This window comes from Lipophrys pholis (genome assembly GCF_963383615.2).
Source record: "Lipophrys pholis genome assembly, chromosome: 5".
Taxonomy (NCBI): Eukaryota; Metazoa; Chordata; class Actinopteri; order Blenniiformes; family Blenniidae; genus Lipophrys; species Lipophrys pholis.
In genome coordinates, this window is record NC_137628.1 from 16,780,468 (window position 1) to 16,808,344 (window position 27,877).

The window sequence follows — 27,877 nt, forward strand, 5'->3', positions numbered from 1 at the left end:
GAGATGCATTTGATTTATTTTGAAACCCCCCCCGGATGTGAAGCCCTTTAGTGAAAGCGGCTTGACTCTGGCCCTCTCAGACTGGAGCCAGGCTGGACAGACAATGATGAGGTGCTGAAGTGCTGCTTATTTAAGAAAAGTGTAATACCAGTGCATTCTTGACAGATTAACACAAAACATACGACATCTTGTGCATAGAAAATGACGACTACCACGACGTTTCAAGGAATGGAGCCGGGTGCTAAAAACAGTTCCAGGTAAAAGGCGTCGCTCAGAGCGTTTTGTTTCAAACCCGTTAGCCTCTGTAAAACACAACAAGTCCGGGCATCCTTCCTGACTTCCACTCCGACGCTGGGCACGTTGGGCTCTAATATAAGGACAGCTTTAATGTGACCCCCCGCAGCATGTAGCCGCGACTGCTGCTTGGCTCGGAAATGGCGTTGAGGCCACCATGAGGCGGCGGCGGTGGTGGGATGGAGCCGGGGTCGGTACCACACCTTCGTGCCATGTCCGTCAGGACGGACCGTTAGCTGTAGCACGCTACATAGCGCGCAGGCTCCCTCCCCCTTTGTGGAGGAGCTGCTCGGCTAGCAGGTGCAGACCAGGCGGCGGCAGGCCTCCTGCATCTCTGCTTCTGCTGCTCTCACCCTCATCAGAGTAAAGGGGAAGAAAAAAAAAAGAAAAACCCAACCATTTCTTGTCTGTTAGCCATGAGATGTTGGATCTGTGGTTTTTGGGTGGGATGCTGAGATTTGAGATGATTTACCCGGAGGATCAGTGAGACATCCCTCAGTCTGGCATGCATATGGCCTGATGGAGACGAGGGCCATGCTACAGTTGGCCACACCTGACATCAACCCATGCTTCGAGGGGAACAGTACTGCAACGCTTTGGATTATTTTTCTCTCGAGCATTTGCAGCTTGATGTGCATGCGTGCTTTATTTCATCGCTCAACTTATACCAGAATAGCACATCTGTCTTTTATTAAATGCATGTTCAAAACTATTCAATGATTAAAACATCTACCAACGAAAATGATCCCAACGATCCATTATCGCCACAAAAAACCCAGTAGGTGCTATGAATGTGTGATTATAGGATAAATGAAATCTTAGCCTTGTCCCCAATAAAGAGGTATATAACTGTTTATATTCATTCTAGTTCAGGATCTGCTTACAGCACAGTTAGTTATTGAGTCTGCTGAGTCAGTAATGTGTGCTTAGTAACACTGAAATGTACATTTATGAATAATTCCAGATTTTCCTGTTTTATGGTATAATATATTTTTACACGACTGAGTCGGTGCTATGTCAATGTATAGTTCTTTTTTTAATTTAATTTTCTTTATTTAGAGTCACTTAACAAATAGAAAACTTTCATCTTAAAGTCGACATTAGTAGTGATCCTGCTTTTCTTTTTTAAATAAAGTAGAATGAATAACAAATGCAGAACATGCACAATAGAACATGGGGTGTTTTACACTGTATGAAAAAAGGAAAATAGGGGTTGTAAAATGCGTACTTTACAAATAAAGCAATTACAAAAATGAGCAATCGAAGTGGAATATATTACAAAAAAACCAGACAAATAAATAAATCAAACGAAAGACGGTCGTTTTGGGGAAATGGACTTTTTCCACTCTTTCCAGATTCTGTCAAATTTAGCTTTCTGTAACCTTATTGAGAAAGTGAATCTCTCCGTTACAAAGATCACATAGGTGATATCATGCCATTCACTAACAGATGGGCCATCTGGTTTAAGTCATTTTCTTGTTATTTCCTTTCTGGCTGCTAGAGTCAGTATTCCAAATAAGCATTTGCATTTGTGGATGTGGATTGTAGCAAGCCGAAAAAGAGTTCTTTCCAGTTAAATTCAATTTGTTTTTCAATTATAGCAACTATTTCTTTGTGGATCATGTGCCAGAAAGTAACTTGCTTTTGGGCAGGCCCAAAATAAGTGAAGGTGGTTGGCTTCCTGGGCTCCACAGTTCCTCCAACAACTAGAAGAGGCGGTGTGGTGAGAACTTTGGGCAGGAGTGATAAAGAATCTGCTCAAACTTTTCCAGCCAAATGCCCTCCGTGATTTTGAGCATGATATCCGCCACTGAATTTCACAGCACTTTTCCCAATCTTCCGCTGTAATACAGCTATTGGGTTTCCCTTTCCCATTTTTGTTTTATGTAAATGGTGCTTGTTGTTTTAACCTCCTGAAGTGCCTTATAAAATCTTGAAATTATTTTGAGCCCTGAATCTTCCCTGTAAGCACTTACAAGAACTTTCAGTATTTGATTTTCAAACACTTTTTGTCCGTTAGAAATAAAGGTCTTTAGGTGATGTCGGACTTGGAGGACTCTATAGAGTTCACTGTTGTCTAATCCATACTCTTTCCTCAGTTTATCAAAGTACCTTTGTGAAAGAAGTTGCAGTATGACGAGAGGCCCCCTTTTTAGCCCATTTCTTCTATCGTCATTTTTAATATAGCTAACTGAGGCAAAATACAATGACTTGTTCTCAAACCTTTCCCACTAATGACGGCATGTTGTGTCCTTCAACATGCATGTTGTACAAATGACTCCTCACAGTATAGTGTTAGGGTTAGTTCAGGGGTTTCAAACATAAGGCTCATCAGCCAAAACCATGGCCCGAATCCGGTCCGCAACATCACAACGCAAATTATAAAGATTTCAAAGAAAATGTCATTTTTCTTAAAGGCACATTTCTTAAAAGTAGTCAAACTGAGATACTGGTGATTTTTGCCATGAAAACTAGCAACCTTGTTGCTCAGAGCCATGCAGCCATGAGTTTGTAAAATCATGCATAATGCAACAGCTATAGGAGAAGTTCTTTGAAGGTTTCACTCTATTTTGCGTCACAAGGTATCAATAACATTGGCTTTATGTTGAGGTTGTAGTCATTTTCAGTTGCAATTGTTTGTTTTTGTGATCTTGTATACTCTGCACCACAACGAAGAAAAGTTTACATTTAAAGGTCATTATGGCGCTGTTTTACCGGTCTGACCCACTCAAGATGATATTGGACTGTATGTGGCTCCGGAGCTACAATGTGTTTGACACCCCTGGCTTAGATGCCACAGCTACTTCACAGCAGCCACAGATCACTCTACTCGGGTCTTAGTGTTGTGCTTTATCTGCTACTCTCACAAAAAGAGCATTCTACAGTGAGTCGATCAGAAATAACAGTTACTTAGATTAAAGCTGATAGTTAATGTTTTCCTTGCAGTTTTTTAACTTTACAAAGTCATGATTGGCCCATTTTGGCCTACGGGTTGTTTGTTTGACACCCTAGTATTGAGCAACATCTACACAATAGTATTTTGATCTGCAAACTCTTCAGTTGTTGGCAACTGCATTACAAGAAGATTAGGTAAACATCCTGTGACTCCAGATGGTTTTAATTGGTTCAGACTTCCTGCCTACAAGGACTTTGATAAATATGATTCATCTGCATTCCTCCATTAGAGGGAGCCATCAAACTCTAATCTGGTTACATGAATGTGCTTTTCTATATTCATTTATGGTAATTTGATTAAATAGGCTGCCTCAAAATAAAAAAAAGGGCTGCCTCAGGTTTCTCTCATCATAGTTGTATCTGAATGTTGATTATAAATTTTATATTTTTCTTACTTTTGATGTAGCATGTTTTTAGTAACAGTAATATAATGATCCATTTCCAATATTGTACTCCGTTTAATATTTATTATAATTGATTCGTCAAGCTCTCTCATCATACTCCTGTTAACCGATTTGTGCCTTTTCCAGGGTTTTGCGTCCTCCTGGTGGCGGGTCCAACATCTCATTTGGTGCCGATGAGGAGAAGCCTCCTGTCCGGAAAGACAAGATGGCCTCTAGTGTTTTTGCTGAGCCGGAGGACCCCTACGCTAACCGAAGGAACAACCCACCAGGTACAGTCTGCCCCTTCTCTAAACGTGTGCTCTTTTATGGTTAAAGGTAATGAAGCAGCTTGTCACATAATCCACGTGTGTTTTGGCAGTTTATCCTGAAAAACTGATCTTGAGCAGAAAGCATGTGAGCGAAGGACAAGGCTGACCTTCATCTTGTTTTGGGAAGATTTTCACCGCACGCCGTGGTCTACTTCTAAAACAAAGCTTCACATGCTACCGAGAATAGTTTTAAGTCAGCATAGCAAGTTGAACCTTAGTACTTATGTGGTGGGGGGAAAAAATCTCCAAATTTGTCCTCAAGCTTGTGGACATTGAACAGGTCAGGTCATCAGTCCAACGCAGGTGTGAACGCAAAGACGCCTTTCACATTCACATAGTTCGGGACTTGGTTCACTCTGGAGGAGGTGACGCCTCAGGCGGCTTCACACCTTCATTTGGTTCGGTGGCGTTCACATTCACTTTTGAGATCGGATCAAACCGCCTGGAAAATGGCACGCAATTGTTGCCCGAAACAAACAGTGACCAGAGGAACTAAAGAAGTAACACGGCTCATTGTTTGGTCTGGACTGAAAGCGGAAAGTACCGCTTCTTTCGCCTGTGGTGGCTAGGCTAACTAGCTCATCGATAATGGGTCGCCACAAAGGCAAGGCACATTTATTTATAGAGCACCATTCAAACACAATTGACAGTGCTTTACAAAGAAAGAAAATAAATATGTTAATAAGATAAATGCATCAAATCGTTAAAAGAAATGAGCGAAAAACATTAAAACATGTAATGAAGACTCTTAATCTCCAGATCTTTAAGTATTTTTTACTGTTTCCCACAACCACCCACCATACGGTCCACAAAGATCCTTCAAGTTCATGTTTTCAGACCAGATATCAATGAGCGCCTTTCTCTCTACTTAAGTTAGCTTTGTTTGTTTACTGCCCAGAATGCATTGCGCACTACGTCACGCCATCCCTCCCATCAGGTCACCCCGCCCGCTAGAAAGATCGTTGGCGGACTAACGGAGAGCGAGCATTTCAAGGGAACCAGAAGTCGCTTGTTAGACCCAGTCGGTTCAGAGTTCGTGGGAGATGTCAAATCGCCCAAACAAAATGGGTTTTCCCCCAAAGAGAACTCTGCAGGAGGCACAGGCATAGTCAGCGGGTAACTTTCTCTGGATTTTGTGTCAAATCTCTCAGTGCAAGAGATGCAACAGGAGCCAGAAATAAACATCACAACATAACAGATTGAATCATTCTCGGTGAGCATTTCAGACAAAGCATTTATCTCATCTCAAACATTTCTTGACAAAGTTTAGCGTGTAATGGTTTCAGTACATTTGTTTGGAAAAAAAAAAAAAAAGAAGCTGTGAGAATTTTCTTTAAAGTCCCCTTTTTTTGTTGTGGAACACAGTAATCGGATAAATTTCATATTGATGCGTTTACATAGTTCCATCTGACATTGTCAATCTTTTTTCACTCGTTGATCGAAGTGAAGCTTTGGCCTCGGCAATCATTTTCGTGATTTCATACAGACCGGCTACAAGTTCCTCCTTCGGCCTCTCTTGTTTGTTGAGATGAATGCTCACCTCATCCTGACAGATTTGGATCCCTGAATAAATGGGGAGCAAATCTGTGTAGTAGGATTCGAAGGATTATATTCTTCAGGGGTCACTGTGTAGTTATCGGTCTTGACTTTGCTGCCATGGCCTCCAACAGCTGTTACAGTGAGACGCCGCTCTGTCGCACTCTGTCATGTAGAAACAGATATAGTTTACTCTGAACATAGAAAGTATTTATCTCTACTTTTAAAGTTTCAGCACCATTCCCCCCATGCAAATAGCTGACTTTTCTCAGGAGGCTGCTCTGGTCGGTGGTAAAGAACATATGATTAAACTGAACATGACTTTTATCATTAGGGTTCCTTCTTTTCTCCCAGTTGTGACTGAACCACCTGTCCCATTGTTAAATGTTTGGAAGCTGACTGAGAATGACATCAGAGGTCAGTCATGCCTGGACTGTAATGAAATGAAACTGTAATGACGTTCCATCCGTGACAAATCTTTTGACAATGTCACTGTTAAAAGAAGCAAGTCGTTCCAGCATAATCCATCTCCCTAGAATAAATGTACAAGATGATCAATATAGTATTATTTTTTCCGAAGGACCTCAGCTCCCCTTCAGAGTGCGCTCTGCTCAAAAAAACATTAACATTATTTTCATGTTAAATTAAAAATACTTAAAAAAAATATGTTTATTAACTTTCTGTTGGAGAAGTTTTTGAGCATCAAGCAATCTTTATTTAAAAAAAAAGATATATAAAAAAATCCAGAATCTTCAACATCTAAACTTCTTAAAAATGTAATCAATATACATATCCTAGTCAGATGCTGAAATATTTTGAAATGATTGATAGTACCACTCACATTCTGACTGAAAGTACTTCTGAGAAACAATTTATTCTCAAATGAAGTCACGTCCTGCTGTGTGTGGCGTGCCCATACACAGCAGGACGTGACTGCAACTTTTCCTGAATAGTTTGCATCTGTGGGATTAAAGTTATTGTCCGAAATAGTTTCAGTATGAACGTCTCAAAATTCCCAACAGCACATTGGAACACTGTTCAACTTGGGATAAAGAAACTTGCTTACAGAGAAAAGTCAGAAAGGCCATAACGTCAAGTCAGTCCAACTATAGACTCCGCTTGAGAGGGGGTTGTCCCTTTTGTAAAGCAAATTAGCTCGCAAAAGAAAAGGAAACACAAGAGCCTTAGTTTTTGTCTCAAAAAGTCCGAGGACAACTCGCCCACACACACTGAACTTTGTGGTTTCAATTAAAACAGGACATTGTGCTCCTTGAATGAGCGAGATATTCTATGATGATCGTACATAACCATGTGGAAAAATATACAACTGGTTGCTTCTCTGCTGAAATGGGGACCAGTTCAGGGTGTAGCGAGCGGGCCTTCTGTGCCTGACGTGGAGAAAGCAGGACAGGAGGTGGATGGATGTTGAGTCTTCGCGTTTGCTTCAGGCACGCCTTGAAACCAACTAATCTCTTTGCATCAAACAACACAACTCTGCCCGACACGTTGGTCCACTCTGAAACGGCTCTGCACATCACGTTTATTTACTCGAGCTTGTCTTGTTTTCGATGTGACTTTGTGCTTAATCTTCCAGGTGGGAAGCCCACAGGTGTGCTGTGTGGCGAGTCTTCAGCCCCTCTGAGGAGAGGAGCCAATCCCTCCGCCAATCACTCTGGAGAAAACCTCGCCACAGTAAGAGCCTGCCTCCAATCATGAGCTGTGGACAGAAATGAAGTGAAACCCAGGGCCACATGAAGTGCTTGTGTGTGTGCTTCATGTTTTGATGTCGGGCTATATGTAGGGTCAGGTTAAAGTGACAGTGACCAAATAGTAGTTAAGGTAAGACAATAGGGAATGGGTGGAGTGGAGTCAACTTCACGTCTCAGAAGGGATGAAAACACAATTTGTGTGTTGATCTGTGTGTGAATAGATTGTTGGATGAGCAGACGGACCACTGTTCTTGAAATACCTCAGAAAACTCCCTTCTGCATCACTGACAATACAAATGACATCAATTGATACCGGGCAAGCATCAATAACACATTTTTACAACGTAAAAGGACTTGAATATGAGTACTTGGCCAACAAGTTTCCACGACTGTTACTTTTAGGCACATTCACTGCATTTCTATGTTTTTGTGTCTTTGACCTGTCGCCCCCATTGTATGACGTAGTATTTAAAGAATGATTTACTTTGTTTTTGGAGCCACAAGGGAAGTATCCCATCGAGTTCAATCTCCTCTAAACAATTTGGCGGGGAAGCCATCAAAAACAGATGCTTCCTGCAGTGTGAGCATACAGAGGCATCCAGCTGCTTTTAGTGGAAATACTAACATTTTCACAGGGTGATTGCACCCAGTGACGGTTTAAAATTAAGTGCCATTTCACTTTCATTATCAACCTGTTGACATTACTCGTCCCTCAATCAGTCGCTCAAGAGTCAGCTAGAGTCCAGTTTGGTTATCACGTGTGATTATCTCAGTATTTTTATAAGAAGGCTTTACGTAGTTGGCAGTCATGATTCATCGCATACATTTTCTTTATCAGGACTGACGGTGTAGCATTTGTTTTTCCTGTATCAGTTAAAATGCTGACTATTGGCTTAACTATTTGTTTTGATTTGTTTTCAGGATGGAGAAAATTCTGTACGTGACAATGGTAAGCAGCTGTTTTTGTCAATACGTGATGCAGTTTTACTGTCCATAAACACTGTTCTCCACCAGTTGGCAGATATTTGCACATGATTTCCATACTATTTTCATACCTACCGGACAAAAAAAAAAAAACACAAGAGTGGAAGACGTCAACACTTCAATATCCTTAACAGTGTAATACATTTTTAGACGTGTCCATGACTGTAGGTTGCTGAAGTGGAACCTAATTATTGTTGAGAAACAGGAAAGTAAATCTTAAATAGCTTCTGGTAGGAGGAATACTGGAATGATTAGCATCAGTGATACTGGCAAGGTGGTGGGAAAAACCAAAGTAACAAACATGCCTGTGTCGCATGTTTTATTGTTCACGTGGTGTTTGTCTTGTGGTTTGGTTTGGTTGAACTTGTCAGACTTGACCAGCCTAGATTTCACAATGCGAAATGGCAGCCTGCAAGTGGTTTGTTTGTCTTCTTCCAGGAAACAATGCTCCTGAGCCGGAACCAGTGGTAGAGCACCAGGAGGAGGCGCCTCAGGCTGAAGAACCCGCTGCAGGAGTACCATCCGGCCGCCGAAATCCTCCAGGGGGCAAGTCCAGCCTCATCCTCGGCTGAATGCTCCTCAGCCCCCTACCCCCCCCCCCACCCCCTTATCTCCACTCGTCTTTGAACTCATCCATTGTTTTTATTTCCAAACAAGAAGCCCCAGCTCATTTGTCTGTACCACAGGAACCCTCTGAAGTCCAGCAGGCACCGGTCTCCTCCACATCCCCAAGTGCATTGTTTTGATACCTCTCTTTTGAAAACTGTTTTGTACTGTTTTTATTGTTTGTTTATTTTGACAGAAGCACTTTATGTATTTCTATGTATATGGTTCAAGGTCTGCCTTTGCCCCCGAAATGCGTTCGACCTGCCAGGAAGGGTACAAGGCTCATAGTTCTCATATCAACCAGTGGTACTTGTCCCCTGACTTCATTGCAACAGCAACAAGCTGCAGGTGATTAAACAAGCAGTTATAAGAACACAAGCGAAAACAAAAACCAGCCTTTTGCACTGTGTTCATTTTCAGCCCATCCTGCATGCATGTCCAGTCTGTAACGTATGAATGTGAGAAGAAACATAGCTGTGAAGATTGTTTTTTTTTTTTTTTTGTTTTGTTTTTGTTTTTTTTTTACTTCTTTTTTTCTTTTTCTTTCTTTTTTTTTTTTTTTTTTTTACTTTTTGGTTCTTTTGTGGACTAATTGTTGTACTGTTGTTGCATGAAGTTGGAATCTTTCTACTGATTATAGTATTACTATCCACACAGTAGCCAAAATAAATTTACTGTAATTTTGATCTGGAAGATGCAGACATCAGTCTTCAGATGAGAACCGTGGGTCCCTTGTCAGGTATCAAAATCCGAACAAGCCTTTTTTTATATTGTAGTCACTAACTTTAGATTGATGTAAGGCCAGTGCAGATTTTGAGTGCCCCGTGTTTTTATAGGTAAAAACATTTTACACGAAAGTGCGCCTGTTTATGTTAGGCTACAACATCAAACGAGGTTGGGTTTTCCTTATTGCATCCTACCAGTGTCATTAAGGCCAATTTAGTTTTACTCGTCTAATGGATTGTTGTTGGTCCTGACTCTCCAGTGTTTCTGGTGAAACCCATCCTAGATTTGACAAGTGACCTTATGACAGCCCAGCCTTCTTTTCAATGGTTTATCCATTTATCCATTTGATCCTGCTCACTGAAAGTCTTTATTTGTACATTGTGTGTCACATTAGTCAAACCAAAACTGCTTCTGATCTTTTGAGTTGCACATGGCCGCAGCGTCCACCTGCCGTCATGGAAGAAAGTCTACATTTTACACACATGGTCTTTCCTGTGGTGTTTTTTCTTTCTTTCTTTCTTTCTTCCTCGTACCCGTGCTAAGATGCGAGACGTGTGTTGGCATCTTATACCGATTCCTGTCGCTGGATATGAGTCACTGCAGAAATTTGAATTCCAGAAATGGCACAAGTCGAAATTAACATTAAAATCAATTTTGACCATGGGGTGTATTTGCTGTTGTTGTGATCTACATATAGGGCGTTATCAGTCAGGATCCATGTCAAAGGATGTTTTGTTTCAAAAGCTCACTCCTGCTTCACACTTTGTTCCATTTCAGATCAATCATTATAAAACGATATCTGAAAGATCATCGTATCAGCTGGTGTGTGAACTTTTAGATGGATTTTTCTTCATATTAAACTAGTTTGTGAATGTATTTGCTGAATTGGAGTTTAAAAATATATATCAGTATAGAAGGGTGGCGTCTGATTGGCTTGAAATTGATCTACAACGGAATAACCCCACTGGAAATGCACTATATTGCCAAAAGTATTTGCTCAGCTATCTAAATGATTGAATTCAGGCGTTCCCATCACTTCCACGGCCACAGGTGTATATAATCCAGCACCTTGGCATGCAGGCTATTTCTACAAACATTTGTGAAGAAAACGGGTCACTCTCAGGAGCTCAGTGAATTCCGGTACAGTGATCGGATGCCACCAATGAAAGAAGAAATTTCTATTAGTCACTGTTAGTGGAACTACAACAAAGTGGAAGTGATTCGGAACAACAGCAAGTCAGCCACAAAAATTACAGAGGGATCAGCATTGGTGAGGTGCAAAATGCACAGAGGTCAGCAACTTTCTGCAGAGTCAACTGCAACAGACTTTCACACCTCGTGATGAGATTAGGGCCAGAACAATGCGTAGAACGCTTCATGGAGGGTTTGCATTGCACTGATCACCAAGTGCCATGCAAGGTGTTGGATGCAATGGGGTAAATCACACCACCACTGGACTTTAGAACAGCGGAGACATGCTCTCTGGAGTGCAAATCAATCTTCTCCATCCAGCAATCTGATGGACAAAGGTCAACTTGACTGTTATATGTAGATTTGTTCTGCAGCAGCAGGAGAGAGGGTCTGACTCTTCAGACATTTAAAACAGGACAGTAAAAACAGCACAAAGCGCCGATATTGACGAGGTACTGGCAAAATAATTATAAGAACCACTAACAGGATAACGTAAAAACCTGTCACAAAGGGACATTAAGTTAAACCAGGTCGGGCTTCCTTTAAATAGAAATAAATAATGAGAGAGACCTAAAAGTGAAGTATATAAAAAGAGAAACAGCAGCAGGAACAAAGCTGTTCCAATAGTGTGTGGTCCTCGGTCCTAGGACTAGTCAGGGTTTGGCAGTTGGCAGGAGAATGAGCCTTGCCTGACTGTATTGTACCAGGTGTAAAGTTTGGAGATGGTCCCTTCCTGTTCCAACACCAGGGCACAAAGCAAAGGTCCACGAAGACATGAATGCTGAAGGACTTGACTGGCCTGCAGAGTCCTGACCTCAACCTGATCGAACACCTTTGGGATGAATCAGAACAGAGACTGAGAGCCAGGCTTTCTCTTCTCACATCATTGTCTGAATTCACGAATGCCCTTATGGAAAAATGGTCAGAAATTCCCATAAACACACTTTTAATCCTTGTGGAAAGCCTTCCTAGAAGAGTTGAACCTGTTATAACTGCAGAGGGTGATTGATCTCATATTAAATCCTATGGTTTAAGAATGTGAAGGCATGTGAGTGAATACTTTCGGCAATATAGTATGTTTGTTTTTGTTCTTACGCATGTGTTGAGATGTCTGATATGAAACACGATCAGTACCTAATGTGCCAGTCGATCACTGGCAAATGTAACCTTTTCTAATGGGACCTCTGAAGTATAGTCAATTCCTCACGTTGCATGAGCCTCTCTGCATGGCACTGGCCTGAGCTCACATTCTATTTGACAGTGAAAAATGAAGAAGTGACATGCATCCTCTTTACAAGAGGAAATGAAGTCGTCCAACGAAAACAAGATGAAGCAATACCCAGACTGAATTGTACAAAAGTTCAGTTTTTGTCTAAATATTAGAGAGAGGCTGCAGTAGACGCCTTTACTTAGAACAAACCTGGTTCAAATCTGGGGGGAAAAAACTCTGTAAAGCTTTGATGCTGCATTTTCTTTTTTTTTATTAATTCTAGTTTTATGTGCCTCTTTTCTTATAGCAATAGTCTTGACTCTTTGTGGGGTTGTTGCTAAAATATTTAAAAATCGAAAGTAAAAAATCTGCTTTCTTTTTCTGTGTCCATGTGAGCTCTGAGCGTTCTGACATCTTTAGACATTGATGCAACTAAGTATGGGCCAATTTTGTTTATTGTGAACTCAGACTTCCATTTGTGCTTACAGTACATTTTGAGGTTTTCTTTAGTTCAGGGCAGAGTAGAAATAGATGTCCAATATTATTAGAATATCTACTACTATTTGTGAGTGTAGCAGCTTCATGAGAAATATATCCCATACAACAGAATCACTTAGTTGCAAAGCAGATTTAGATGATTTATCGTATCTCAAAACACTGAAAAAAACTGGGTAACCACAACATATAAATGGCATGTCTGGAGAAAAGAGGATGTATGAATGTGTGGCTGAACTAATAAAGCCACAAGTTGTCCAGCTTTGTCACATCACGTGCAATAAAAAGAAAAACTTTTACATACGGATCCACAACGTATCCACTCAATAGTAGCCTATCTCAATAATTAAAAAAAAAAAAAAAGTGTATTCACGCTGCCACCTTCTCATTATACATGTTGGATCCGCACCTGTATTCATGCATTTCCCTGATTGATAAAAAAAAAAAAAAAGAGAATAATAATAACAATGAACTACATTGTATTTGTGCAGGTTTTTGAAGGTTATTGTGCTCAGATAATGAAACCTTCCCAGTTCATTGTGTTTGCGCAGTGTGTTGCTATCAGCCATTACCTGCTCCACTGCGCCTTTAAGGCTGGCGTTGTTTGCGTTAACAGAGGCGCCAGTCATACCGAAAGTGAAAGTAACGCAATATTAAATACTCCGGTAAGGGTCCGCCCTGATGTCCAGCCACTCACTCTCCCTGAGAGAAGACACTCCGAGGTATCATTGAAGAGGAGCGTGTTTTGGTGAGTTTCCATTGAACCTCATGATGATTTTGTGTTTCGCGTCCGTGTTGCTGGACATGTCGCGACACACCGACTGAGTTAAACCTGTTCTATTGTCGTGGAGGTGATCTTGATTCAATGGTAAAAGGGAAAAAAGATCTGAAATACCGATGTGTTTTAATAGATCTAAATAGAGAGAACTGAAGTCGTTTTAATTGACAAAGTTATCTGCTTGAGTATAACCTCACTTTTGTTACGTGGCTGATGTTTCATTTAACACGTCCTTACATTATAAAGTCACTATGTCGCTATAACGAGCCTCTTTCCGCGTCACCCGCTCTCGGCACGAGGTGTGGATCACTAGGTGATCAAAATAAAGGTCAAAGTACTTGTAGTGAAGTACTTGTTTATCCCTCGTCTGATAATACACTTATCCACTACGAGGTTATATCAATAGCATTCGGATTTCATGGAAACAGTGCAGTGGCTGCAGAAAAATAAAAGCGAAAGTTCGTGTGCAGATTCTGGAACTAATTACAAATACTCACATCACTGGATTTGGTATTTTTTTTGTAAAATATCATGTTGCTGATTCATTATTGATCTACAACTTGAATTATTATATTCAGACAATGGACTTAATGCACTTCACTTATATAGCGATATGGATTTATTGCTTTATTTTATTAAATTATTTTTATCTTCCCAGGTCACTCGTCTAGCACAACACGCACACACACAGGAAACCTTTCTACTTCACGTTTACATTTGATTACATTGCAGATTAGTATAATTTGTATATATCTTATTCTCTGAGAAGACGTTGTTTTCCTCCAAGTCCTGCTGCAAGTTGCTGTGCTGACCCTTTTGAGGTGAAGCACCCAATATGTTTTTTGTGTCTTAGGAATTTGCTTCCAATGTAGATATCTTATAAAAACTGTCACTACGTTTCTGCTGTTGACACTGCAACAAGTAACAAAATAGTTTCTGTGAACAATACTTCTTCTTTTTTTTTTTTTTATTACAAATAGATGTTTTTACTCCTGAATGAGTGTGATTCAAACAATGTGACTGTGGTTGAACTTCAGCTAAATCCTTCTGTACTTTTCCATGTGGTCAAATGTGATGAAAATGAAAGGCTTTACTTATTTGTTTGGTTAAAAAAAACAAAAAACAAAAAAAACCTGTTTCAGTCAGATAATTGTCCTTGCATGTGCCTATGAACTGCGATGTGGTTACTGATTTGCAGTTAAGGGAGTTTCAAAACAGAAACACTTTTCTTCCCTTCGAAAAAAAAAATAAATCAGCCAATAAGAAGGGATGTACTTTGTTGTCAGGGAAAGTCCACTCACATAGGTCTTGATAAAATAGTCACTGCACTCCCTTTTTCATGACCAGCCAGTCAGTCCTGGCTTCAGGAGGTTGAATAAAAAAAACATCAGCTGTTTAGACTGGTAGCGGCTTGTCTACAAAATGAAGATGCCAGTCTTATCTCAGGCGAATCTATATTTGTGTGTGGACATACAAGATTTAAATAAGGGACATGAGATGAATATAGAGAGAGCTGTCGATGTTGCGATGCTCACGTTGTATTACTGCTGTCTGCTGATTCAGTTTGTGCAGTTTTGGTTGTTTTTTTTGCAGTTAATCTGCTCGGTGGACTAACTCCTTTGTTTGTTTGTTGTCTCTTGAATTTAAGATAGTTTTGTAATGTCCATGCCACTTCCAAATGTAACTTGTAGGAGATAGATTTTAACCCCGAGCTCCCATCATTACTGAATCCGCCTCATTTCATTGACAGGTTTTCACTTTTACTTTGACCAACGAAGACCAGCCGTACTGTAAACAACCCCTTGTGCCGTTGAAATCACCTGCTCTCAGTCACGTGCAAAATATCAACAAATACACATTATAACCCTTTATCATTTATAATTTCTTCTCGTTCCAGCTGGTAGTTGTACGATATTCTGATTGGATCTTCAGCACTGCGCATCCATCTGAAGACAGCGGGTCAATTTTTAATCATGCAGTTTGTCCAAAAAGTGAGACTCACTGTACTGTAACGTGGCTTATATATATAGTAACAGGATCATAGAAGCATTTGCAGGAATCCAGAAAACATTTTTTAGCTTCAGTCTGTGTCCTTTTTAAGACTTAAAAACAATTTCACCATCAACCAATTAAATGACATGAAGTGCCATGCCTTACTTTATTTTGCCTTCTTGTTGTTTTGATGCGCTCTTCTGGAGTCGCCTCAGCATATTATGGACTTTGCCTGTTTAATCTGCTACATGTTTTTACACCATTCTTCTATGGTTCTTATACGACATGTGAATTGCAGTGTTTTTCTTCGAGTGACTCACTCTTAGTTTCATGGGCATTTCCAGTGTGTGGTTGTGATTCACTGTGGTTCTATGATTACTCACTCTTAATTGAGCCTGGTGTGTGCGTGTTTTTATTTCTTTCTATTTTGCAATGAAACTTAATTAACCTGTACCCTGTTGCAAGTGTTCATTAGGGAACCAACCTGAAAACATTTTGGCCCTCATCACAATATATGTGGCCACGTACAAACTGAAGCGATGTAGCACGTGTGGCCACCCACAGAGAGCCGACATTTAAAGCTGCAGCCTCTCTAAACACCTGACTTCCCCCAGACATTTTCATGTGATCCGCTGCATCCAATTAAATATCAGTACAAGGACTTTCACTGCGGTTTAAGATGTGAAGATACAAAGCAATGACAAGGAGTAGAGGAGGGGTATCTTCTTATTGATGGGGAATGACGATGAACTCCACAGCGTCACATGACACAGAAGACCACACATGCAAGATTGTGCCTTCTCCGTAAACACACATCTTTGTCAACAGAAAAGCTAGTGTTGACTCTTTGTCTAAGTTTCTCCAAGATTGACCAGTGTGATGAAAGTCGGTTTTGATTAAGCCAAAATATAATCAAAAGCTTTGATGCTTTCTGCTCGCACATTCAGATGTTGTTTTGTATGCTTACTCAGTGAAATTTAAATTTAAAAAGGGTTGCCATGTGTCATTAATTCATCCACGTCTCAGTGGTTTGGATTTCCACATTCTGTACTGAAGTAGAAATGTTGATATTTTAGAAAAATAATGGATTCACTGTTTGAACTCGCATATAAGCCCTGAATCTGAATTAAATCAAGTCATTCTTGAAAGATTTTGGCTAAAAACTACAAGTTTACATCTTTTTCCATTTGTCTCAAACACTCTGTGATTCAATATTTTGTCTGTCTTGAACAAAGCATAATCCTGGATATATGTCTGAAAACGCGAATTTGTTTTTATATCTGGGGTCTAATATTCATTTGGGGTTAAATACATTATATTCAGCAGTAAAAATGTACTCTTTCTCATTTACTTTTTCTCAGTTCAGATGAAATTCTTGTCGCCTCTTCTGTTCTCAAAGTGAAAGACTTGGAAGGATTTCTTTTAAACAAGATGAAGAATGAGTTGCTCTGTCATTGTCAGGGCCATTATCGTAGTCCGCGTCACTACTTGTTCCACCTGTCGGATGATGAAAAGGCATTCAACCAAAAGAGGTCATTTTGTCTGAGTCTTTTTTTCTTGTCGGTTCATGTCTTGTAACTTTCCTACTTGTACACATCTCCGTGTGTATTTGTGTTATATTTTAATTGCATATACAGAAGAGGCTTTATTTATACAATTGTTCCACGTTTTAAGTTTCTTCTGGTACCAAATGTTAAAGAGATAATATTTTGGAGACTTTAACAGCATGTTGACTAATCGAAATCTGAATAATCTGAACGTGTCGAGAAATATCATTTTGCTTTATTTTGATGTAGGCAAGGCTTATTGAATATTCTATAAGCTATTCTATTCATAAGTATGTTGAAGCCAGGAAAAGTGCCCTCTTTTTTGGAAATCAATACATAGCCACCCTAATATACTCGTATATGCGTATTCTCATGTGAGACATTGAATCAAGGCAACTTGGTTGGTTGCTCGGAGGGAAGTGGCTTCATCTGTTCATGCTGTTCTCAAACTAGAGACTTCAGACTCGAGACTAGAGACTAAAAACTAGAGGCGAGGTACTAGCCTGCCTAATGGACAAAACGGTATGAACTGACGGAGCCACTAGGATACAGGGCATAAACGTCCTCTAAGACACATGATCAAATCCGGTTGAACTGATTCTAATATACTGAAGTATAGTGGATATAACCTCTTAGACAATGATGTAGTCATGGCATTTTAGGTACTTCCAACATATTGCATTCGAATTTACTATTTGAACGATTGTGGACGTATTGGAGGACGTTTGTCCTGAAATGCAGTTTGTTGGTTTGTTTGTTGTTTTGTTCCATGGAACCGCACGTCATTAAAGACAAGTTGCAGCATGCAAGCCTGGAGACACGATAAGACTCGATGGAGCGTGCTGTCCAGCCACCAACACCTGCAGGACGCTTTATCTCTCTGTCTGTTAGTGTCTGTTAATGTCTGTTGTTATGGGAGATGCCGCCAGGACAACTTCATTGTGGGGCTTTATGTCAGTTATGTGTGATGTGGAGTGTGAGGACTCATAGAATAATCCTCACAAACAATAATGACAATGTCGGACATTGACTGTGAAATATCAAACGACAAAAGTTGCAAATAAGTGAACGTGGGAAATGCCCTACTCCCTGATGACATTCAGTCTTTGCCTCGGAGGAGGTTTAAGCGTTAACAATGGGGACAGTATAAAACATTTCCTTTCCTTTTGAAGCTAAACTTCCTGAAAAAATCCCCAAACTCTTTCTCCACTTTCATTTTCAAATTCACAGGTCCAGAAAATGAGAAAGTCCCTCATATTGACCGATACTGCTACATCAGCAGAGCATACCAAACACGTGAATTGAAAGTGTGTTTTGAAATGCTTCAAATGGAGAACAGTCTGAACCAGTGAAGCCGCGATATATTTCACTCTCTGAACCTGAGCTCATAGATGACTTTACAACTATTTGAAGATGAAATATTAACTTCAGGCTTATCATATTATCCATAACATGACAACAGGGAAAGCATGAATTCAATGAAAGTTGTAGGACATTTTTATATTTTAGCCATACTGGACTGCAATATGACTTGTACACATGATTTTGTAACTGCAGTAACTCAGCAGCTCAGTTACACTTTCACAGGGAGCAGGAAGTTTCCAAACAAGACAAGCCCCCCCCAGGGGAGATTGTGGTTATTTTCTGGGGGGTGGAATTTCCGCCAGTGAAAATCAATGACATGGTCAGAGGTTCCACAGTATCTACTGTAGATCCTGACATGAGTATAAATTGTGGCTTGTGCTTTGCAGTTTGCATCTTTCGTTGTCTCGGTTGATCACCAGACGACGCTGCAGCAACTTGTTAAATGGTTACAAACTGGTGTGGGCGAATTGCAGATGTTTCCCCGTTTTCATTTTCCCTCTGAAATTTAGATTCTGGCATCCAGCAGCTCACAGCTGCAGCGATCAAGACTTCAGTGGTGTTGAACAGACACTTGTGCTAGGTTCGACCTCTTTCACTTGAATGCCCAGACTCTGCAGCTTGCATTTGAACAGATTTGACATTGTGAGGAATTTGAACTTTCGCCCACCGTTTCAAGCCCATGTTCGGCTCACTTGTTGCCCATACATGGCAATGCTAAGCTTCTCTCTGCTTCCAGGGACATCGAACAATCTGTGGCGAGGCAAAACATGTTCGATCTTTAAATAAGCTACGTTTCTCACTGGATGCCTTCAGAAAGCTTTCACCTTCTTGTTGTCTCATTCGGATCACCGCATGGTTATAGTGTCCTGCAAAAATAAAAAGGGGGTCATATTAGAAAAGGTGTGTGCTGTAACTGCACATGCATGAATAATTAAAATAAAAATCGATATATCATATCAAAATCTCCTCCTGACTGACAATTCACAGGAAGGAAACGTATTGAGCGTTTCAAACATATTGAGCGTCATCTCTAGATGATTACAAAGAAATCCGTGGTGGACTTTCTCTTTCAGTATAACTACTCATTCAAGTATTATAGGCGAGGGTTTAGTAGACAAACAGGTTCTACAGAACATTTACATCTACATTTACATTCGATTTGCTTATGTTCATCTTAAATGGGTTGCTTAGCACGACTTACTGATATTTCATTTTTTTTTAACTACACACTGTACTTCAATTCAGTTTTACGCACACCCAAAACCGTACGATACAAAGTAAATAAATAAACAGATTTATTCATGAGAAAATATACGATTTAGCAATTGCTACATGAGCACCAGCAAAGTGTTTATTTTTTTATTTTTTTCTGAAGAAAATGACACATGTGGCTTTGACACCTGCAACTTTTCACTTCGAAATGATTTTTCATGCAGTAAAGTGACAAATAAACCAATCAAAACAGAATACCTGGAGGACGTGTGCGACAGGTTGAGGAGCCTCATCACTGACATGTCCGAGCATGCTCGGAAGAGAAAAGGACCGACTGCACAAGAAGACTTTCGCTGCTCCGTGAGAAACTGTTTCTGTCAGTTTGGAGCACAGCATGGAATGTTTGCACTGGATGATCTCCAACAATCTGTTTGTCCTGTTGTTAATGATTGGAATTGTACCAATCATTTTCAACATGGATGAAACTAAAACAAGTGGAATCGGATTGTGTGCTGGTGATAACAGGCTTCGTGCATTCCTGCTTTTCAGAAGTCTCAGAAGACAAAACACAGACACCAAAAAATGTTTCAGAAACAAGTCGGTTTCAGTTTGATGTTAGTTATAGTGGTGTTTGTTTCGTTTTTTTTTTTTTTTTTTTTCCATCTATCAAGGCCCATGTAATTCATGCAGAACCCTAATACACTCTGCTGTGATGCCATGTGAACACACAAATACCAAAACGTTTGCGAGAACTAGTTTTATTTATTCTGTCTGTTTGTCTATTACGGAAGAGTTTTAGGGCCACTGAAGAAAAAAAAAATTCGGAGGCTAAAAAAAAAAAAAAAAAAGTCTTAGTGGCCCCAGAAAAAGTCGAAAATCAAAGTCGAGATTTTTTTTTCCACGGTGGAAAAAAAAGTCCGTCCATCCACATGCCAGCGCGTGTGACTGCTTCCTCAAAATGCATATCAGGCGGTTTAATGAAGTGATGAAAAGACGCTTCAGGACAGAATCTAGCTCATAAACACGGTGCAGTTATCGTCAGTATCAGGATTATAAGAGACAGAGCAGCCTGCTGCCTTGTTCCGTCGCGGAAGTTCGTCGAGTACGAAGGACAAAGGCATGGATCCCGGGCTGCTTATTTAAATGTGTTCTTATTAATCAAGGAAATCCTGTGTAAAATCACATGTCCAGCAAGCAGTAAGCAACCCGATATAGTCAGAATTAAGTGATTTAATGTGAATTCACGTCTACGGGCAAATGATGAGGGACGGATAGACGTCTCTCCATGAAAAAAAAAATCTTGACTTTGATTTTCGACTTTTTCTGGGGCCGCGAACATTTTTTTTTTTTTTAGCCTCCAAATTTTTTTTTTTCTTCAGTGGCCCTAAAACTCTTCCGTAGTCTATTCATTCATTCAGTCTTTTTTTTTTTTTTTTGCTGAACACAGTGAGAGATCGATGTTATTCAAAATGGGTGTCTAATAATCTTATTTCCAAACAGACTCATAAAATCTAATTTTTCGTTTCAGGTGATAAAAAAAAAAAAGAAAAAGACATGGCCTCCATTGGTACCTTCATTTTTCTTTACTCTTCCATCTGTTTTGCTGCAGGAAGCTCCGGACAACGTAAGTTCTTTTATAATCCAAACATTATAGATCTCAACCAGTACTTTCCCTGCATGTATCTTTTTTGTATTCTATCTTTTTCTTTGTTTTTAGATTTTGTAAATGCGAAATGCAAAGATGAAAACGTGGGACTGTTGGGTCAGCAGTCCATGCTGGAGTGCAGACTGGAGTTGTCAGCTGAAGTGTCAGAAGTAAACATCCGGGTGATCGATTGGAAGAGAAAAGGAGAAAAGCCTCCTGTGTTGCTGTACAATAAAGGAGAAACGAATGTGAAGCTGGGCTACGACTTTGCTGACGCATCCTGGAAAAAGACTTTGAACGTGTCGCTGCTCATCGCCAACACTACCATGGAGGACGAGGGAGAATTCTCCTTGTTTGTGTCTACCGACAGTGGTGATTGCAAGGACAGCACAAGCCTCAAAGTGAAAGGTAAACCTGGAACTTGCAGTTATTACTGCAAACTCTCAATATTGTCGGTGGACTTTAAATTTTGAATCATTTTGTGCAAGCAGGGTCCGTTTTGTGAAGAAGGAAAAAAAATGAGTGGAGGGATGATTGTGACCATGTTTCCTTGTGGGCCGTATTTATTGCCATTTTTATTTACTTGAGATCATGATGAAGTTGTAACAACGTGCCTTCAAAACTAATACGGATTCGACTCAAACACATAATTTTCTTACTTGATATAATGTGTTACACTGAAAAATACAAATGGTTAAATAGATCCAAACAGCCATTAACAAAATCCTTTACTGTAAAATCTATCATTAAGTCTGACATCAACAGAAAATGTGATATTTAGCGTGAGGCAGCTTGTAATCGTAGTTACTTGCGTGTGTTTTTTTTTTTCTTTTCCAAAATATTCTTCTTTAAACTTGTGCACAGCTCCAGATTATATGATATAAATCACAGTATAACTTAAAAATGAAACAAACACAAATACACGACAAACTTGCTCCTTGTTTTAATGAATGGCAATCCAGATTGAATTAAAGTGATTGATAATCAGGATACATTCAGTAGTGAACAATGCTCAGAACTGCAGAGTGTTCCACTCCTCCAAAACAAAGAAATAACAATCAATCAATAGCTAAATAGATAAATAACTGAGATGCAGTACAATGTAGGTAAAGAAAAATCAATCATTTCCTTCATCAGTTAGATTTAAATCCATAGATTTCAAGTTTCTAATGGTGAGTGTTTTCCTTATCCATTGTTCAGGCTGAGGTCTTTAAGTGTCATTAATTATTTCTGCAAATTGCATCTGTCAGACAAGGAAGAAAGTTTGTTTGAGTGGATTGAATAATGAAGGGACTTTCCTAATCAATAAAACAGTTTAGTTAGTTTCCTTTTAATGAAATGTTTATGTAACCAAAGAAGTCTGGAAATACCCGTAGTTGTTTTATCATGTTTAACGTTAAATCTTATCGAATCTCATCAGTCATTTATGAGTTTTATTGGATGTATAACAATAGCGTACAAAGCTCAGCTCAGTCATTCAGTTTTTTTGTCTTCGCAGCTAAATACAGTCCACCGAAAGTACACTCCATCCCTGAGGAAATCCATGAGGATAAAGACAGTATGCTGATTTGTGAGTCTGGTGGTGGATACCCAGAAGGTCGACTTCGCTGGTTCGACGCAAACGGCCAGGAGTGGACAGCAAGCGCCACGATGGAGGCCAAACAGACCGAAAATGGTCTGTTTCAGCTGTCGAGCAAGCTCTCTCTGCTGCGAGGATCCACTTTCGACAAGTACACTTGTGCCATGTTCAATGCCAGCGGATCCAAAGAGGCTGAGTTCACCTTTGAACTGCCGAGGTTTGAACGTACGTTGCTGAGCTCCACACTTCATACTTTTTCAGCACATTCCCGATTAACATAAATATATGGATGTAATTTCAGCCACAGGTAAATCTGAAAAGTACCTGAAATTTGAAACGACACCAACGTCACCACTATTACGCAATAACATCTTCTAATACGATTACGCAGCGAAGAACCACAGACCAACTGCAGAACATGCCTTCAGTGGCACAGAGATGACAGGGGGTTACATTGCCAAACATAAACTACAGGCTTGAAAGTGACAAGATAGTATATGAGACGGTGGTTAGGAAATAGACAACTGCTGCAGTGATGTTATGGCGTCAACATACAGTTATCCTGAGTTTATGTTATCGTCTAACTCGTCTGGCCCACTTGAGATCAATGTGGTTGTGTGTGGCCCTTTAATTGATGAGCCTGATACTCTTCAACACGCTGAAACTGAACAACAGAAAATATGACATCCATAAAAGTTGCACAATATGAAAGCAACTCATGAAAACAAAACTGCATGATTGAATAGTCCAGATAAAGTTGATAGTTCTCAGGTTACTTGGACTTTGCTGTTGTGTTATTAATTGACTATTCAGTCATTCATTCGTTCAGCATGTACTCGGCACATAAAAAGATATCAAAGTGCACACAGCTATTATATAGATCAGCCACACTGCTGCAGCAATAGTTCATATGTTTACTGAGGGTCAGTTCGTCTCCTGTTTACTTATTTTGTAACATTTTACTAAAAATGAGCTGGAGCCAGTCCTGGCTGACAGTGGTCAAATCACTGGGTACACTGTGTTTATATAGCCAGCCAACACACACACACACACACACACACACACACACACACACACACACACACACACACACACACACACACACACACACACACACACACACACACACACACACACACACACACACACACACACACACACACACACACACACACACACACACACGGGAGAAAACCCATGCACAAGGAAAACAGCTCGGCACAGAAATATCCCGAACAAAATGCAACACACATTAATATTGAATCTCTTTTCCATGTGAATTTTTTAGCGCTAAAAGACCAAAATGGGAACAGTGCCACCAAAATAGTTGCTCCTGTGGTGGTCATCGGATCACTGATTGTCGGACTGTTGGTGGCACTGCTGCTGCTTTACAGAAGGCGAGCTCGATGTGAGTACTCATCCGTTACCTTCTTTTTTGTTGTATGTATGACCCATCACATATAAGCAAATACAATTAATACATGCTACGCTGCTAAAGCGCAGTGATTTCCAGTAACCTACTGCCAGCACTTCACTACAATGACATTGTGAGAATCGGATTACTTTCTTTGGCAACTGCCTCTGGGGAAGAGGTTGTTTTACTTGAATGTTTGGCAGTAAAAGGTCCAATAGTGGACGAACCTGTAGAGCAGCGTATTAAACTCTACACTTCTGTGTAGTTTCAAAGTGGAGCAGCTTCTGCAAATCTAACCAGGAAGATCCTACTCCATTTACCAGAGAATCTGCAGGAAAATGTCCTCCACAGATGTTTGCACTCACTGTCCTGTTGTCATTTATCTGTCCAGCAGCTCAGAGTCCGTCTATATCACCCCTTATGAGTACGTTCATCTTTGAACATTTGACTCTCTTTATTAATTTCTAAATCTGATTGGCATTTCACGCTTTGGAGGTTTGAATTCAAGTTATCCCTGTTAAGGTTTTCATCTTTGCTCTCATAAATGATTGCATAGTTTGATGATTTATATAGTTTATTAAATCATAAGCAAAAATGATCGTTGCCTTGGGGTGATTTGAATCTTGTCATTCTTTCTGCTGAATCTATTTGAACATGTCACGTTTTGAGATGATGTTAAAAAAAAAAAAAAAAAAAAAAAAAAACAGATTTCCTTCCCACGGACAGGTGTCTAGTCTCATTTCCATGCCTGTTGTGTCATGTCTTACTATGCAATGTTTTGCTCACACCCTCAGCGGAAACACATGCTGCTCACAGGGTGTGAGACTCCACTGGGTATTATTCTGAATGTTTTCTTTGTTGAAATATCAGGGATCCATTCTGCAGTTTTAAACTCGAACCTCTCTTTTATATTTCCTTGGCTGTTGGTTAAAATGGTGTTCAGTCCTTAACCACTGGTGTCTGCATTGTATCATACACTCGCTGTTGAGGTTGATCATTCATTGTGTGTTGTGAACTTGCACCAAGATGTGTATGCACATTTTAAAGTTATCTCGTTTGCATTGGATGGAACATCTTTTTTTTTTTAAGTGTGCGAAGAACAACACTTACAATCACATAAAATGTATTTCATCAACACAAATTATTCTGTTTCTGACTAGTTAAAAATGTTTTATATCCTGTCACGTATAATAAAAAGTGATATAATTTTAATTCCAGATAGCCACCAGGAAGTTTCCAGAGAGGAATGCGATGTTTGAGGAAGGTATGTACGTCTAAATACAACAGCTTGACTGTAACTTCACGCAGCTGACAATTGGGAAGTTATCAGTCGAGAAAGTTCAGCTTCTGAGTGTGCAATGCTGTTGACACGAGCAGAAAACCTGCCAACAAATGATAAACATTACCATCAGTCACGGACGTCAAGAAATGAACTGACTTAAAATGCCTGTAGGGGCGATATTATTTATACACTTTACTTCCACTTGTTTGGAATTAGTGCTGGATTGTATAGTCAGCGAACCACTGAGGCAACCTACCGTATCAAGTTATTCAGTGTTCTGATGTTTTTCCCGTTTGTAATTATTTCACTGCTCATGAACGCACCACACTACTACTTTGATTCATGGCTATTTTCCCTTGCAAGTTAAATATTTATTCAGATTTTCATGTGAAATGTGTTTCCAGGTGATCATCAGTGAATGGAAAATAACAGAAACACAACGTGGCCCCAGGTAATTATGATGCACCTAATGACAGTATTCTTGTGATATTTGGGGCGAATCATCACAAATGACACTGAGCATGTAAAACTAATGAAATCTTCCTTTTCTTTTTCTTTTTACACGCTCTTGTCTCTGCAGGAGAAGCCCTGCTTGTACGACCAGCTTATGGGAAACTTCCAAAGAATCAACTCTTCCCTGTTTGAGGAACATCATGCTGCCATTGTACTTTTGCTCTTGCATGCAATTTATTATCACATATAACTGTTTTATCACTGTGTCTCATCAGAGCGGGTCATTCACCTGAGCTTCCTCAGTAAACATTTTCCCGCGTGATGACTAATTGAAGAGAGAGAAGAGAGGGAACAAGAAGAGATCTCAGTCCATTTTATGTCGGCGCCAAGCAGATAACACAGGGTCCAATCCAGACCTCAAAAACATTCAAATAAGGTGCCATATAAATATCATCCAGATCCAAAACTGTTGACTTTTTTTTAAGGTGATAATGATTAGGTGCTGGTAGTTGGAGAGAACATTGTTATGTATCGACAGTGCGTCTTTTATTGGTCCCAAGCAGTGATTGTAGCCTTTTGCCAGAAGAGGAGTGGTCTATTATCTCCTCACTTCCTCAACTCATCTGTCGGTGTGTTGTCGTTCCAGGAAGAATTTTGATATTTTTGGAGTGTGTGTGTGTGTGCGCGCGCATGTGTGTAAGCATCTATACTGACGAGGTAATTCCTCTAATTTTACAGATTGTATTTGCAAAAGTTGTGAAGGTGTCCAGAGAGATTTGTTTTTCCGTGTGACAAAACTCCCAAAAGATAACAAGAATCCATCTTCTTGTATAACGTTTAGTACAATTAAACGTGTCTAAACTGTCTGTGACACTTTGATCCTGATGAATTTGTTTCTACTGAAAACTGTAATAGTTAAAAAGTAACTTAAAGCAAATAAATTAATAGGTGGAAACATTTGTTTAGTATTGTACATCCAAAGGGATGGTTTCAGAGTTTTCTTATTGTTGAAGAAATATACATATATCCCCAATTATTAATTGGAATTGTGATGGCTGCTGTAGAAAAGACGATAACATGAAAAAAAAGCACATATGCCATTTCACATATACATATAAAAATGAGCACCAAAAGCATTGCCTCGTCACTAGATGTACTGCAAAAGTTGCAAAATGTGTGTTTGCCACTGGGTGATTGTGAGATGGTGATTGTGTGAGATGCCAACTTTATTTGTAGTCTTTCGTCAAATATTTCACTTTACCTGGATTGCAGTGCTTTTGTATAATGCTCAGGCAATAATCATGTCTGTTGGATTTGTTGACACATATACTTTTTTACTTGTCCTTTTCTGACAGATTATAATGTCAATATATCTTTGAGCCTCACTTCCTGGGAACACGAAGCCTTTGCGAGACTGATGTCCCTTTTTCTAACCTTGAGATCACTTGATCAGCACTCTCAGCACTACACTTAGCAGCGATTTCAAAATGTTTTGTCAACCAAACAAAAAGGGTTTGTGTTTTTTAATGAAGTTACTGACTCATTAAGTAACTTTTGCCAGCAGAAGACTTTTTGTTTGGTTGTTGTCTTTGTTTCTTGCCAGATTCATAGGAACTTGATTTTTGAGATCCACTGGGTTACAGAATGAAACTTGGTCTTGTTAAACAATGGTGGTCTGAAAGTTTAGAAGTAAGTTTGCGACCATTAGTTCATGGTTCTGAAAGATACTGTCACTGTAATACGATGTGAATTGAGTTAAACTTTGACCTGGACAGAATAAGCGCCAGTGTAAATGTGAATAATGATTTTGTATTTTTCACTGTTTCTGTTGTGAAATTAAGAAGATTAACGTTGTTAAAGTTTGGTTTTTTTTGTAAATATCCAGCTTATGTGCACACCTTCAAATTTGATTTGCTATTTGGGTGTAGTGGTTTTTATATCGTAATTATGCATATTACTGATTTGTGCTTTGATTAAAATAAAAGAAAGTATTGTATGGGATTGGATTTTCTTTACATGAAAAAAAAAAAAAAATCATATACTTGAGTACTTGTCCGAACACACTGACACTTTCTGAGTGTAATATCGTTTGAAGATGACCACATGTCCCCAAGCAATCTCTGAGGAAGTAAAGCAACATCATCAAAATGCACTTCAGCAAGAAAAAAGCCAGTTGTAGTCTCCTTTTGACT

The 27,877-nt window shown here is 39.6% G+C and overlaps 2 protein-coding genes across 2 annotated transcripts; both read left to right on the forward strand.

Annotated features, from left to right (window-relative positions):
- The first annotated feature begins 72 nt into the window (after window positions 1-72).
- jpt1a (Jupiter microtubule associated homolog 1a) lies at window positions 73-10,397 on the forward strand. Its single transcript, XM_080464638.1, has 5 exons — window positions 73-257; window positions 3,780-3,922; window positions 7,092-7,189; window positions 8,128-8,155; window positions 8,629-10,397. The coding sequence occupies exons 1-5, from the start codon at window positions 202-204 to the stop codon at window positions 8,760-8,762; spliced, it is 459 nt and encodes a 152-aa protein (XP_080320764.1). The 5' UTR covers window positions 73-201; the 3' UTR covers window positions 8,763-10,397.
- Window positions 10,398-13,000: 2,603 nt separating this feature from the next.
- LOC308109624 (CD276 antigen homolog) lies at window positions 13,001-27,681 on the forward strand. The gene is made up of 8 exons (XM_080463319.1): window positions 13,001-13,166; window positions 20,841-20,936; window positions 21,030-21,365; window positions 22,456-22,761; window positions 23,825-23,944; window positions 25,169-25,214; window positions 25,637-25,683; window positions 25,813-27,681. The coding sequence occupies exons 2-6, from the start codon at window positions 20,867-20,869 to the stop codon at window positions 25,207-25,209; spliced, it is 873 nt and encodes a 290-aa protein (XP_080319445.1). The 5' UTR covers window positions 13,001-13,166; window positions 20,841-20,866; the 3' UTR covers window positions 25,210-25,214; window positions 25,637-25,683; window positions 25,813-27,681.
- The last annotated feature ends 196 nt before the right edge of the window (window positions 27,682-27,877 follow it).

Excerpts from the sequence above, each read along its gene's own strand:
- jpt1a (XM_080464638.1), top strand. The coding sequence starts at position 202 with ATGACGACTACCACGACGTTTCAAGGAATGGAGCCGGGTGCTAAAAAC. Across the intron at positions 258-3,779 it reads GGTGCTAAAAACAGTTCCAG|GGTTTTGCGTCCTCCTGGTG; the intron begins GTAAAAGGCGTC and ends TGCCTTTTCCAG. Across the intron at positions 8,156-8,628 it reads AAATTCTGTACGTGACAATG|GAAACAATGCTCCTGAGCCG; the intron begins GTAAGCAGCTGT and ends GTCTTCTTCCAG.
- LOC308109624 (XM_080463319.1), top strand. The coding sequence starts at position 20,867 with ATGGCCTCCATTGGTACCTTCATTTTTCTTTACTCTTCCATCTGTTTT. Across the intron at positions 21,366-22,455 it reads CACAAGCCTCAAAGTGAAAG|CTAAATACAGTCCACCGAAA; the intron begins GTAAACCTGGAA and ends TTGTCTTCGCAG. Across the intron at positions 23,945-25,168 it reads TTACAGAAGGCGAGCTCGAT|ATAGCCACCAGGAAGTTTCC; the intron begins GTGAGTACTCAT and ends TTTTAATTCCAG.